This window comes from Nicotiana tabacum, chromosome 13 (genome assembly GCF_000715075.1).
Source record: "Nicotiana tabacum cultivar K326 chromosome 13, ASM71507v2, whole genome shotgun sequence".
NCBI lineage: Eukaryota > Viridiplantae > Streptophyta > Magnoliopsida > Solanales > Solanaceae > Nicotiana > Nicotiana tabacum.
This window is the reverse complement of record NC_134092.1, coordinates 8517507-8530564: the sequence shown is the minus strand read 5'-3', so window position 1 is coordinate 8530564 and position 13058 is coordinate 8517507. Positions and strand designations below refer to the sequence as shown.

The window sequence follows — 13058 nt, the reverse complement described above, 5'->3', positions numbered from 1 at the left end:
GCGGGTTAATATCTGGGCGGGTTACGGGTTGGGGCTTATGTTAGGTCAATGGGACGGTGACACGTGGATATTAATTAAATTTTCTTTTTTTATGAATTTTCTGTTAGTAATAAGGGTAATGTTGAGCCAAAAAAATAACAATATGACCATTTTTATTCAAATAAATTGACGAAGGGCAATTTTGTACCAATTCCAATACTTCAGGGACAGTTCTGGCCCTTTTCCGTTTATTATATCCTTGTTTGATTATTCTACCTTTTCTTTTTCTCTTTTATCTTAGAGTTTGTGTGATATAGAAACTCTTTCCTTCACTCATAAATTACTCCCTTGATATTCCCTTTCTCAGCTTCTAATTGCATAATTAACTTACTTCCCTCTGAGAAATACTAAGCTTTTCATATTATTGTAGTCGAACAAAATGTGTGAAATTGAACATTGAATTCTTACCCAAATGAGACATTTGCATATAATAATCAGAATAGGGTTTTTTCGCAGTGATTTGAATACTTGAAAACAGTAAGATCAGTATTAATAGTACATTAAAACGATCAGGAGTGGATCCCTAATATAATATATAAGTTCACATGAATTCAATAGTTTTTGTCAAATCTTATTATGTATTAAAAGATTCATATAATATCAATTCATATTAAATTATGAATTCAATTAAAAATAGGACAACTTGGTGTCCAGAGAAAGGATCGCACCCCAAGGGATGTGACGTAGACAGTCTACCCTAATGCAAGCATTAATAACTGTTTTCACGACCTGAATCCGTGATCTATAAATCATACAGAGATAACTTTATCGTTGTTCCAAAGTCAATTATTATTATTGTTACTATTATTATTTATTATTATAATAAACTTCAATTCTTGGTGAGACGACAACGTTTTACTATAAGATGGGGGAAGAGTGTGGACTTCATATTTCCCACATGGTCTCTGCAAATGCAGCCAATGAAAAGATCTACTTTAATTGTCAAATAGAAATTCATGTCACCACATCCACAAATATATCCAGCTACGAAAACAGAGCAATAGACAAAAATTGGATAATTATTAAAATATCCAATTTATGCATTAAAAAGGGAGAAAAAGAAGGAAAAAGAAAAGATTCATGAATTAGTCCAAAGTAGTGGAGAGAATTGTACTTCAAGATCTTGACGTCTCAGGTTTCTTTGCCATCAGTTCGTGTTCAACTTGTGTTATATTTTTTGTTTCAACTTTTGTGTTAATATTTACTTTATGTAATTGTATTTTTGTCGAACTATTTATTTGTATCAGAGAGTATTTATTTTACACCAATTAATACATTGTAAATATTTATTTTGTGATAGAAGGAAAAGAAAAATCCCACAAGAATGAACTAAGAGTTTTAGTTGTCCGAATTAGTGTTCACCCAAAAATAAGTAATATCATCGTAGCACTTAAAAATTAAAGTAAACATATATACTTAATAGTTAATTATAATTAAGTAATAATATATGTATGAAAGACATGATAATTTAATGTAAATATTGAGGGATAACTTTACCTAGTGAAAGCGTAATTTTTTTTTTTTAACTATCACGATACTTTTACTTAATATAATATATTATTAACTTTATTTTCTAGATTATCATATTAAGCTTATTACAAATATATTAAGAGATTTACTATAAATGCGGATCCACGATTTAAATTTTATGGGTTTTATGGGTTTAACCTTTAAAACTCTTATTATTGAACTCGTATAATTTTTTAACTTATGAGTTCATATATTTGTTGTAATCTTAAAGAATTTTTACACATAAACTTATGTTCTGCATCGAAATTCGAAAGTTATGTGTTTAGTTGAACCTAATGTCGCTACTTTACACCCGCCCATATATATATACACACACAATATTAGATATTCGGTCTAGTTATTAGTACATAAAAATCGTTGTCATAGAATCACAAACTCATAAAATTCAAATTTTGAACCAGCTTCTTTAAATTGTTATTTATGGGTCACTTTTAACTTGTGCGCAATATTTTAACTCTTGGTCGCTTCCCCATTTATTCTTAGCTACCATTAGAGTATATATAGAACCCTCTTTTTCCATATAACACCAAATTTTTGTTTTTTATTATACCATTTTTAATTATTATTTAACCTAAACACTGTTATTATTTGAAGTTATTGTACTATTTTTATTTGTCTTCCTTGTCTCTCTCTCTTTTCCTATAATAATAGAAAAAAAGAAGAAGCTATATTTCAGTCCCTTGATCACCAGCTCAAGAATGGCTTCTGGAAGTGGAAGCAGAGTAAAGCATGCTCGTAATCACAAACCAAAACTACATCAAGCTCAATTTTCAGGTACAAGTAATAACAATAATAATAATACATCAATAAGTAAAGCAGTAGCACAATATACTACAGATGCTAGACTACATGCTGCATTTGAACAATCAGGAGTTTCAGGAAAATCATTTGATTATTCACAATCTGTTAGAAATACAAATGAGTCTGTTCCAGAATATCAAATTACTGCTTACTTGAATAATATTCAAAGAGGTGGTCATATTCAACCTTTTGGTTGTACAGTAGCTGTAGATGAGTCGAGTTTTTGTGTAATTGCTTATAGTGAAAATGCACGCGACATGCTCGGTATAATGCCACAGTCAGTTCCGAGTCTTGAAAAGGTGGAAATTTTGAAAATTGGAACTGATGTTAGGACCCTTTTTGCTCCTTCAAGCTCTGTTTTGCTTGAAGGTGCTTTTGGGGCGCGTGAGATTGCTTTGTTGAATCCGATTTGGATTCATTCCAAGATTTCGGGGAGGCCATTTTACGCGATTTTGCATAGGATTGATGTTGGTATTGTAATTGATTTGGAGCCTGCTAGAACAGAGGACCCTGCATTGTCTATTGCTGGAGCTGTGCAATCACAGAAACTTGCTGTAAGGGCTATTTCGCTCTTGCAATCGCTCCCCGGTGGAGATGTTAAGCTTTTGTGTGATACTGTTGTTAAGAGTGTGAGGGAGCTCACTGGGCATGATCGCGTTATGGTGTATAAGTTTCATGAGGATGAGCATGGGGAGGTCGTGGCGGAGAGTAAGAGAGATGATTTGGAGCCTTATATTGGTTTGCATTATCCGGCTACTGATATTCCACAAGCATCGAGATTCTTATTTAAGCAGAATAGGGTTAGAATGATTGTGGACTGTACTGCCACCCCTGTGCGGGTTATTCAGGATGAATCGCTCGAGCAGCCTCTGTGTTTAGTTGGTTCAACACTTAGGTCCCCTCATGGTTGCCACCCCCAGTACATGGTCAATATGGGCAATGTCGCGTCATTAACACTGGCTGTTATTATAAATGGTAACGATGATGAAATTGTTGGAGGAGGCCGAAATACGATGAGATTATGGGGCTTGGTCGTTGGACACCACACTTCTGCTCGGTGCATTCCTTTCCCCCTTCGTTATGCCTGTGAATTCCTTATGCAGGCCTTTGGGCTCCAACTAAACATGGAATTACAATTGGCATCACAGTTGGCTGAAAAACATGTCTTAAGGACACAAACATTGTTATGTGACATGCTTCTTCGAGACTCACCTACGGGGATTGTTACTCAGAGTCCCAGTATTGTCGACCTTGTGAAATGCGATGGGGCCGCTTTGTACTACCAGGGGAAGTACTATCCTATGGGTATTACACCTACTGAAGCCCAGATAAAGGGCATCGTGGAGTGGCTATTGACTTATCATGTTGACTCAACAGGTTTGAGTACTGATAGTTTGGCCGATGCAGGGTATCCTGGGGCAACTTCACTTGGTGATGCGGTTTGTGGGATGGCTGTTGCTTATGTAACTTCAAAAGATTTCCTGTTTTGGTTCCGTTCACACACTGCGAGTGAGTTAAAATGGGGTGGTGCAAAGCATCATCCAGAAGACAAAGATGATTGGCAGAGAATGCATCCACGCTCTTCCTTCAAGGCATTTCTGGAAGTTGTTAAGAGCCGCAGTTTACCATGGGAGAATCCAGAAATGGATGCAATTCACTCTTTGCAGCTTATTCTACGTGATTCATTCAAGGATGCTGAGGCAAGTAATTCTATGGCTGTCGCGCATGCTCAGCTTGGGGAAGCGGGGTTGCAAGGGATGGATGAGCTGAGATCTGTTGCCAGAGAAATGGTTAGATTGATAGAGACTGCTACAGCACCCATATTTGCCGTTGATGTTGAAGGTTGCATAAATGGATGGAATGCCAAAATTGCAGAGTTGACAGGGTTATCAATTGAAGAAGCAATGGGGAAGTCCTTGGTTCATGATCTTGTCCACGAAGAATCACAGAGAACTGCTGAGAACCTTCTCTTCAATGCTTTAAAAGGTTATACCAATCCGTTCTACATTTCTTTCATTTCAACTGGTGCATTTCATTGCATGTGGAGTTCCCTTAAGCTATATTGAGCGACTATACTCTCACTTGCTTTTCTTTGTTTTCTGAAATTTTAATGGAAAAGGCATCACAGGTTTTAGTGATATTTACTTAAGTTCCCTCCTGTAATCATGCCACAAAATGCTGGTTTCTTATATTCTTTCTTCCATTAAAGTCAACAAAATCATGAGCCTTAGTATTCTTTTTCAGGATAGAGGGGGGGTGGGATTGCAAATTTCATTTATTTAGCAATTTTCTTTCCATTGGATAGATGTTTTTAGGGATAAGAAGCACTTTAGCAAGATGTGTTCTCTTCATCCTCATGTTTGTGTTGAAAATTAGCTAGTTTTTTGGCACTTCCAGTGCATTAAATGTCTATTGTCCTTATCCTTTCATATACTACAGGTAGTAGGTGTTCTGATAGATTATTATACTGCTGTTCATAAGGATTGACTAATCTATAATATCCATAGCATGTATTTACCCTGGTCTGTCTGACAGAAATTTCTAATCTTTTACCACCTGTTATCTCGTTTCCTTTGTTTCAAAATAATCCAACAGATTGCCTCCCATATTTAAATACATTTCACTAATTAGTTCTGTTAATTTAGTACTGTTGCTTTGACACCGTGCACTTAGAGGTTCAGCACATATGAAGTGTTGATTAGATTGTGATAAGCTATCCCAGAAACTGTATCGTGTCATAAGCCACGTAATGGAAGCATGATAAGTAATCAAGATTTTTTATGGATCATAAAGCATGTAACAAGTTGCGTCAGAGCTTTCTAATGTAATCATGACACAGTTTTATGCCTTTTGGAGGTCAGTTTCAATCTTGAGTTTTCGATGTGGATTAACTCTAGGTGATTTCAGAGAACATGGGCGTGATTGTTGTGGATATATATCTTATCTGGATTACAAAATGAAATTATATTTAAGATCAGATTCAGGCTAATCCGGACAGTGGGGTGGCAATATTCTCTTTGTACTCTGTATGCAGCTTGACTTTGTTGCATTTTGTTATTGAAACTGATTGGTATCCACCCTCTCAATGTCCAGCCATTCTATGCAAAATAAAATAATGTTGTTGCTAAACTAATCACAGGTGAAGAAGATAAGAACATAGAAATAAAGTTTAGGACATTTGGAGCTGAGCAACTGAAGAGGGCTCTTTTTGTGGTGGTTAATGCTTGCTCTAGCAAAGACTACATGAATAACATTGTTGGTGTCTGCTTCGTTAGCCAGGATGTTACTGCCCAAAAAGTTGTAATGGACAAATTTATTCGCATACAAGGTGATTACAAGGCCGTCATGCACAGCCCTAATCCTCTGATCCCGCCCATATTTGTATCAGATGAAAACACTTACTGCGTCGAGTGGAACACTGCGATGGAAAAACTTACTGGTTGGAACAGAGGAGAAATCATTGAAAAAATGTTAGTTGGTGAGATTTTTGGCAATTTTTGTCGGCTCAAAGGCCCAGACACCATGACTAAATTCATGATTGTGTTGCATAATGCAATTGGAGGCCAGGACACGGAAAAGTTTTCATTTTCTTTTTCGGACCGAAATGGAAAATTTGTTCATGTTCTTTTGACTGCTAACAAGAGAGTCAATATGGATGGCCAAATTATTGGGGCCTTCTGTTTCTTGCAGATTGCAAGTCCTGAATTGCAGCAAACTCTAAGCATGCAGAGACAACAGGAGAGGACAAGTATTTCTCAGATGAAAGGGTTGGCTTACATTTTTCGGGAATTAAAGAATCCGCTGAATGGTATACGCTTTGCAAATTCATTATTAGAGACCACAGATTTGACAGAAGACCAGAAGCAATTTCTGGAAACAAATGTTGCTTGTGAGAGGCAGATGTCTAATATCATAAGGGATGTTGATCTTGACAATATTGAAAACGGGTGAGTATGTATTCAATTGTGCTTGCTATCATCCAAGTTAAAAGAATCTGTTTACCATGATATAGTATACTCTAGTACAACTTTTATAGTCCTTGTAAAAATGTGGTAATGTTTTATGAGCTATGGTTGAAAAGCATGAAGACTTTCCTGTATCATAAACATTGCAATGAACAACTACTGTTCTTTAGTTGTTTTAACATTCAAGACGAAAGCACACAAGGTACATGTTTGGTCCTAGTTGTCATTTGGCCTTAGGATCCTATAGACAATCTACGGAATATGCTTCTCAAGTTTGTATCATATCTGAATTATAGCTTGTAGTGGTGTTAAGCTAGTTGCGGTTAGTGCACAAGAACTCACTTCGCAGCAGTATGTGACTGAAAAATTAACTATTCAAGAAATCTGGATAGTTGAATGAGGGTATTGGTCCCGCGTGACAGTATATTTCCATATCAATATCAAATGTAGGAACATAAACCTTATATTTTCAACTTGCGAGGTAGTTCCCATGAGACACAAACTGAGTTTGGTCTTTATAGAGGCAATTACCATGTGTTGCCTTGTCATGTGATGTTTGAACAATTTTAGATTTTTCCTTCCTCTTCATCATCCTCCCTATTCTTTTTCTATTTTTCTTTTTCTTTTGTGGTTGCGGAGGGGGGTGGAGAAATGCATGTTACCTCTATGTAAGAAGGTAGCTGACTTCAAGTTGTAATGTTCCTTCCCATCTTCAGAAGATGATTAACCTTCATAATTCTAACAGTTCACTGGAGCTTGAGAAAGCAGAATTTTTTCTTTCGAGTGTGATAGATGCTGTTGTTAGCCAAGTGATGTTATTGTTGAGGGAAAGAGGTGTGCAACTGATCCGGGATATTCCAGAGGAAATCAAGACATTAAGGGTCTACGGCGATCAAGTCAGAATTCAGCAGGTCTTTGCTGATTTCTTGCAGATTATGGCAAGCTATGCGCCATCCCCAGAAGGGTGGGTAGAAGTCCATCTTCAACCAAGTATGAAGCAAATTTCTAATGGAGTAACTATCGTACATATTGAGTCCAGGTATGTTCTACAACTTTCTTTTCTTTACTTTTGTGGTGGATGAGCTATACCAACATGCTTCTACTGTCATCTGAATCTTGAAGCATTGTTTCCTTAAAAGATCCCTGAATGGAAGATCTTATGCAGTCCTTCATTTACACTTCATCAGCTCTAGCTGTTACTGTGTGGCTGTTCAAATCTTTCTTCAGGAGTATCCATGTAGAACTGAATAGTCCTTAACATCTCAACAAGTTCGCGTGGAATTGGTGGATTTTATGTTATGATTACAGATTGATCACAATGTTTGATTTGGACTTCGTTAGCAACTACTCACTAGTTTACTGCTACCACTTTTCTTGGGGTGTAGCATTTAGCCCACCTTCCTTCTCTTTGCTTTTTATCATTTGATCAGTATATTGGGGTCCTAACATTTTTCCAAATCACTTTTATGGTGATTGGATGCACTGCACTACTTTATTTAAAATAACTGCCAACTATTCTTTTTGGAGGTGTAACATATGCATGTATATGATGGTATTTTGCTAGCATTCTATGATATGCTTGATTTGCTTTTTAATTTGAAGAGTCTTGGCGTAACTGGTAAAGTTGTTGCCTGTGACCAGGAGGTCACAGGTTCGAGCCGTGGAAACAATCTCTAGCAGAAATGCAGGGTAAGACTGCATACAATAAGACCCTTGTGGTCCGGCCCTTCCTCGGACCCCGCGTATAGCGGGAGCTTAGTACACCGGGCTGCCCTTTTTAGTAGACTCTTGATGAAAGTGACAATATAACCGGATACTAATATTTTTCAGCATTTCAATGCTGTTTGGTCATACTATCTCAGTTAATTTGATTTTATCTCTTTTTTTCTGGAAAAGGATTGTTTGCCCTGGTGAAGGTCTTCCTCCTGAATTAATCCAAGATATGTTCCATAACAGTCAGTGGGTAACTCAGGAAGGTCTACGGCTGAGCATGTGCCGAAAAATCTTAAATCTTATGAATGGAGAAGTCCAGTATATCAGACAATCAGAAAGATGTTTCTTCCTGATTATACTTGAACTACCTATGCCTCAAAGAGGTTCAAAGACGGTTGGCTAGGTTACTAGCTATTAGATTCAATCTTGAAGTCGCTCAAAGAGGAATCGTGCAATCTAGTAGAATGTTGGGGATGCCTCAGGTGCTTAGCGCGGAACTTGGAGGAGGGTCAAGTTTCCAATACCAGGATTAGTTTATACTAGGATACATTTTAACATCCTAATTGGTTTACTTCCAAATTAACTGCAAATCTGCAATATGGGTTGCGTCAATATGCTTCTTGGCTTAACGGTTTCAAGCAGTTGTGATTAGTATCATTCTAAGGAAATGTACTAGGGATATTGTTTTAAAGAGGTCACTTCGATGTACTAAAGTTTGCTTGTTGGATAAATATATATAATGCTGAGTGATGGTCCGGTAGAATGAATGTCTTTATTTGTAATGACATAAATTTTGATGCTTTATGTAACATGGATATGCTGAACATCTTCTATGTATAAGCTCCTCTTGCCAGGAAAGGCTCTATCAAGGGGGACTTAATTTATCTGTTAATTTTTAGCATCTTATATTTCAAGTGTGTTACAGCTGAACAACTTTGTAAGTTTAACAAATACATTATCTTTCCTGTTTTTCAAGGTTCTCTAAATGAGCTCTCTTATGTTAACACCCTTGTTAGCCTTAGGTGAGAGTTTGTTTTTTTTATCCCCTTCCGTTTGATTCCCTTTTGTTACTCAAACCCACGATCCTGGAATTGTAGGTGAAAAGTGCTGATAATCTCAGCAATCCCTTCTTATCTGGTGAGTTTGTTTAGAAAGTCATTTGCTCTATTTATGCGACTAAATGCTCAAGTTAAAATTATCCTCACTTTGCCACCATCTCCGCCATTGACCTCTTTTAGAAGACCGCTTGGGTGTGATTTAAATCTTGAATGTCCTTCTCATTAGATTTTAGATGAGTACCACTAGTTGTCTACAGCTTTAATCATATAACGGACTTTTGGGATGTTCAAAAAATCAAATCAAATTAATTAAAAAATCTGAACCAAACCGATATATAAATATTTAAAATATTCTCATGAAATGTAATATTTAATAATATTATGAAGTTTATTTATTTTAAGATTTCTTAAATAATGTGTTGTATCACTTTCTTATCAAGTGGTATTAAAATACGTCAATCTATCTCTTTATTTTTCCACATTAATATGTCAAGATTTCTTATATCTTTTTCGAATTTGAAATAGTATTTAGATAATTTAAAATTAAGTAGAATATATCATTAATTTGGTATCATATTGATTTTACGTTTAATTATTAAATTTAGTTAACCTTAAAAGCACATATCGATAAAAAATTATTATTAGACAACTAAGAAATTAATTATCATGTGTTATTAAAAAAGTCTCCCATAAGAAATTATTAATAAACCATATATTTGCCAGTTTTTCCAATTTCTACTAAATATATATTTAGTTATCAAAACGTTATTATATAACTTTAACAAAGTAAAATTAAAATAATATTCATGTAACAAAAAAAATCCGACAAAACCGATGTAGTTAATTTAATTTTAATAAAAACCAAACTAACTTGATCATATACACCCTTAACTTACTCCATATCAATGCTAGATCAACTGAGAACCATTCCTTTCCATGTATATAAAAGAAAACGTATGCCACAAAAAGGAAAAAAAAAAAAAGAATAATAGTTGGTCCTTTAGCATATCCAAAAGTTAACACTTTCTTTACTATTCTCTTTTAGCTAAGTAATATACAAAGTTGTAATCTATTAACTGCAACACTAGCCAATGTCCATATTTTGATTTGATATTGGAAACATTCTCTAAATTTAGAGCCACATAAGAAATTTTGCTTTTTTCGAAAAAAATTTACTTTTTTTTTAAAGCAGCGATTATCGTGATTTTTCTAATTCACTTGTTTTGAAATTTTTCGAAAATTTAAAAACCTCCAAAATTTTATTTTTCAAAATTTTCAATTACTCACAAAACTTTAAAATCAATCCAAAGTTATATTCATGTCCAAGTACGAACTCTAAGGACCCATTTGGCCATGAGTTTTGCCAAAATAAATTTGAGATTTATTTGGCAAACATATGTTTCGCCATAAATTTTGCCCACATTTTGGCAAAATCCCAAATCACCTCAATTGCTAATTTTGGGTCAAAACATAACCATTATATTTTTAAATTTTTTAAAATATTATCCCAAACTTTTATAATTTGTAAAAGAGCCCACATTTATTAATTAGGAGCCGTATCGGTTAACTTTTTCTTTTTAATTAGGAGCCATAATTCTCTGATGAGTTTTCACTATAATTAATAATTTATATAGTTCATTATAAAAATAATAATTTTGTACCAAACTTATTTTTATTTATGTTCAAGAATATGATTTGTGATAACGGTACTATTAGATATTTGTGACAGTTTTTAGTACCTATGGATATAAGTCATGTTTCATATTTTTTTAAATAAAAAGTAAAATATGTTTTGAAAAATCATGTCCAAATACATTTTCATCTTTAAACCAAACTTTATCAAATTTTTCAAAATAAATTTGAGAATCTATGGCCAAACGATAGCTAATTTTCATATACCATTTTCAGTTAAAATTTCTTTTTTGAAATTTTACAATTCTTATGTCCAAATAATTTCAAGGTAAGACAGATTATATTGTGATTACAATACACTAATGCAACAAAGATGTTTGTAGAAGTTCAGTGAGGTTAGATTATGCTCTGCTCTTCCTTTGTTTCAATCTGTTATCTTAAAGAAAATGTAGGAAACTAATAATTTGATAAGGATTTTCTTTCAATAGTCGCAAGTCAGTACAGAAGGAACGACAAAAATTTGAAGTCACTACTAACACATAAGCAATGTGCCAATTCTGACAAAAACCAGGATTCCAACTCTGACAAAAATCAGGATTTCAAATTTATGATTTTAGAATTCTAAATCGACAGTTCTAAATTAATAATTTATATATATTTATGATAAAATACAGAGTTCGAATCAAAGCTACTATATTCAGCCAAACTTAGCACTCTCTAGCCAAACCTGTTCACTTGTACAACAAGTGAACCTTAATCTCAAACAAGTCATAATCAATTATATTATGAATCCACAATTATATGATGAATCCTTACTGATTATGATTTTCCATTTATGCTCAACTAATGTTATTATTATTACCAAATAAGAATAAAAGTGAAAAATAAGTTAAAACATATAAATAATGATACTAAAATTAAAAGTTTTCCATCAAAAAAGAGTGTGATCAGACGTAGTTTTCTAGGCTGCATTTATGCATCAATATAATGCAGTTTCTTAAAACTGCTCAGAGCCCAGTGCAATCATCATCTCAACAATAATATATTAATACCCAAAATCATTTTTTTTTTCAATCAACACAAAAAAATATAACAAATTACAAAAAAAGGAACAAATAAAATGACATAAATCAAATAAGAACAAAGAAAATAATTTTTCCAATTTTTTTGGAAGTGGGGAAATCCTCAGAAAAAATGCTTGTAGTTGTCATCAAAATAAAGAATTCAGGTCTCAAAGATTTCATGCCATCATAGGAAAACCCCAAATCAAAAAAAATTCAGAACAATAAAAAAAAGGTAGGAAAAATCCAAAGAATATTGAATAATTTTGCAGGATCTTATTCACTAAGCCTAGAAAATAATACAGGCAAAGCGACTCAACGATTCTGCAAAAACATTTCTGCCTTTTTTATTTGCATAAAAATGCAAACTTGGAAAAACCCATATCCTTAATTATTTCAAGGGTGCCAATTCAAAGGCAAAGAATAAAATTCAGTTGAAAATTGAAATTAAGAATAGAAACTTATAAATTTGCAAGCAAAGAAGACACAAAAAGAGAGAGTCTTATGAAATTGTGAATAAAGTTTTAAGCCGTAGAAGAGTACATATAGTACAGAGACTGGAATTAGGGTTTTGACGAGGAAACAGAGAAAATGACCAAAGAGCACTTACCGGCCCAATTGATAGATTGGGCCAAGTACGGCCCATTCGTTTACCAAACCTCCTGGGCTTGAAACTTGTTATTTGCACATAATCTGCTCTTACCTACGCTATTTAAAACATAATCAGTTTTTTATGAAGTATTTAAGAGTCGTTTGGTTGGTGGGAGAAAGGGACCTCGGGATAAAATACGAGATTATTTTATCTCGTATTTGGTTATGGATATTAATTAGTCTCGTGAACCATTTTTATATTAAAATTGTGGGATCAGCTATCTCATATTTTATATGGGATAGCTAATCAGAGGCGGATCTGGGATTTGAGCTTTATGGGTTCAACATTTAAGGTTTTAGCATTGAACTCATTGTATTTTTAAAGTTATGGATTCATATTGCTATACATTATAATATTAATAAATTTGTACACATAAATTTATGCTTTGTGCAAAAAGTACTGGGTTCGGTTGAACCCGGTATCAAAACATTACATCCACCTCAATAGCTAATCACATGAGATTTCCTTGTCTCTCTCATCCAGGTAACCAAATGACTCCTTAAAGTTTAGTCGAATGAGGCAAATATCGAACTTCTTATAGTTCTTCTTGCAAAGTCATATGAAACTCAATCTAAAAATAATATTACTACAAATCAGTTTGTAAATC

General features: G+C 34.1%; 1 protein-coding gene and 2 non-coding genes across 3 annotated transcripts; 1 reads left to right on the top strand and 2 right to left on the bottom strand.

Annotated features, from left to right (window-relative positions):
- Positions 1-2137: 2137 nt before the first annotated feature.
- On the top strand, positions 2138-8901 carry LOC107780828 (phytochrome B). Its single transcript, XM_016601422.2, has 4 exons — positions 2138-4356; positions 5510-6317; positions 7081-7374; positions 8232-8901. Exons 1-4 carry the CDS (start codon positions 2268-2270, stop codon positions 8449-8451), a joined length of 3411 nt encoding a protein of 1136 aa, XP_016456908.1. The 5' UTR covers positions 2138-2267; the 3' UTR covers positions 8452-8901.
- A 2781-nt stretch (positions 8902-11682) lies between these two features.
- On the bottom strand, positions 11683-11772 carry LOC142168585 (small nucleolar RNA snoR118). The gene has a single exon (XR_012698432.1). It is a non-coding gene; the product is annotated as a small nucleolar RNA snoR118 (small nucleolar RNA).
- Positions 11773-11919: 147 nt separating this feature from the next.
- Positions 11920-11994, bottom strand: LOC142168564 (small nucleolar RNA R66). Its single transcript, XR_012698415.1, has one exon. It is a non-coding gene; the product is annotated as a small nucleolar RNA R66 (small nucleolar RNA).
- Positions 11995-13058: the final 1064 nt, after the last annotated feature.

Bases quoted from the DNA above. Each gene is read 5' to 3' on its own strand.
- LOC107780828 (XM_016601422.2), top strand. From the start codon at position 2,268: ATGGCTTCTGGAAGTGGAAGCAGAGTAAAGCATGCTCGTAATCACAAA. The intron at 6,318-7,080 runs GTGAGTATGTAT...TAATTCTAACAG, and splicing joins CTTGACAATATTGAAAACGG to TTCACTGGAGCTTGAGAAAG. The intron at 7,375-8,231 runs GTATGTTCTACA...TTTCTGGAAAAG, and splicing joins ATCGTACATATTGAGTCCAG to GATTGTTTGCCCTGGTGAAG.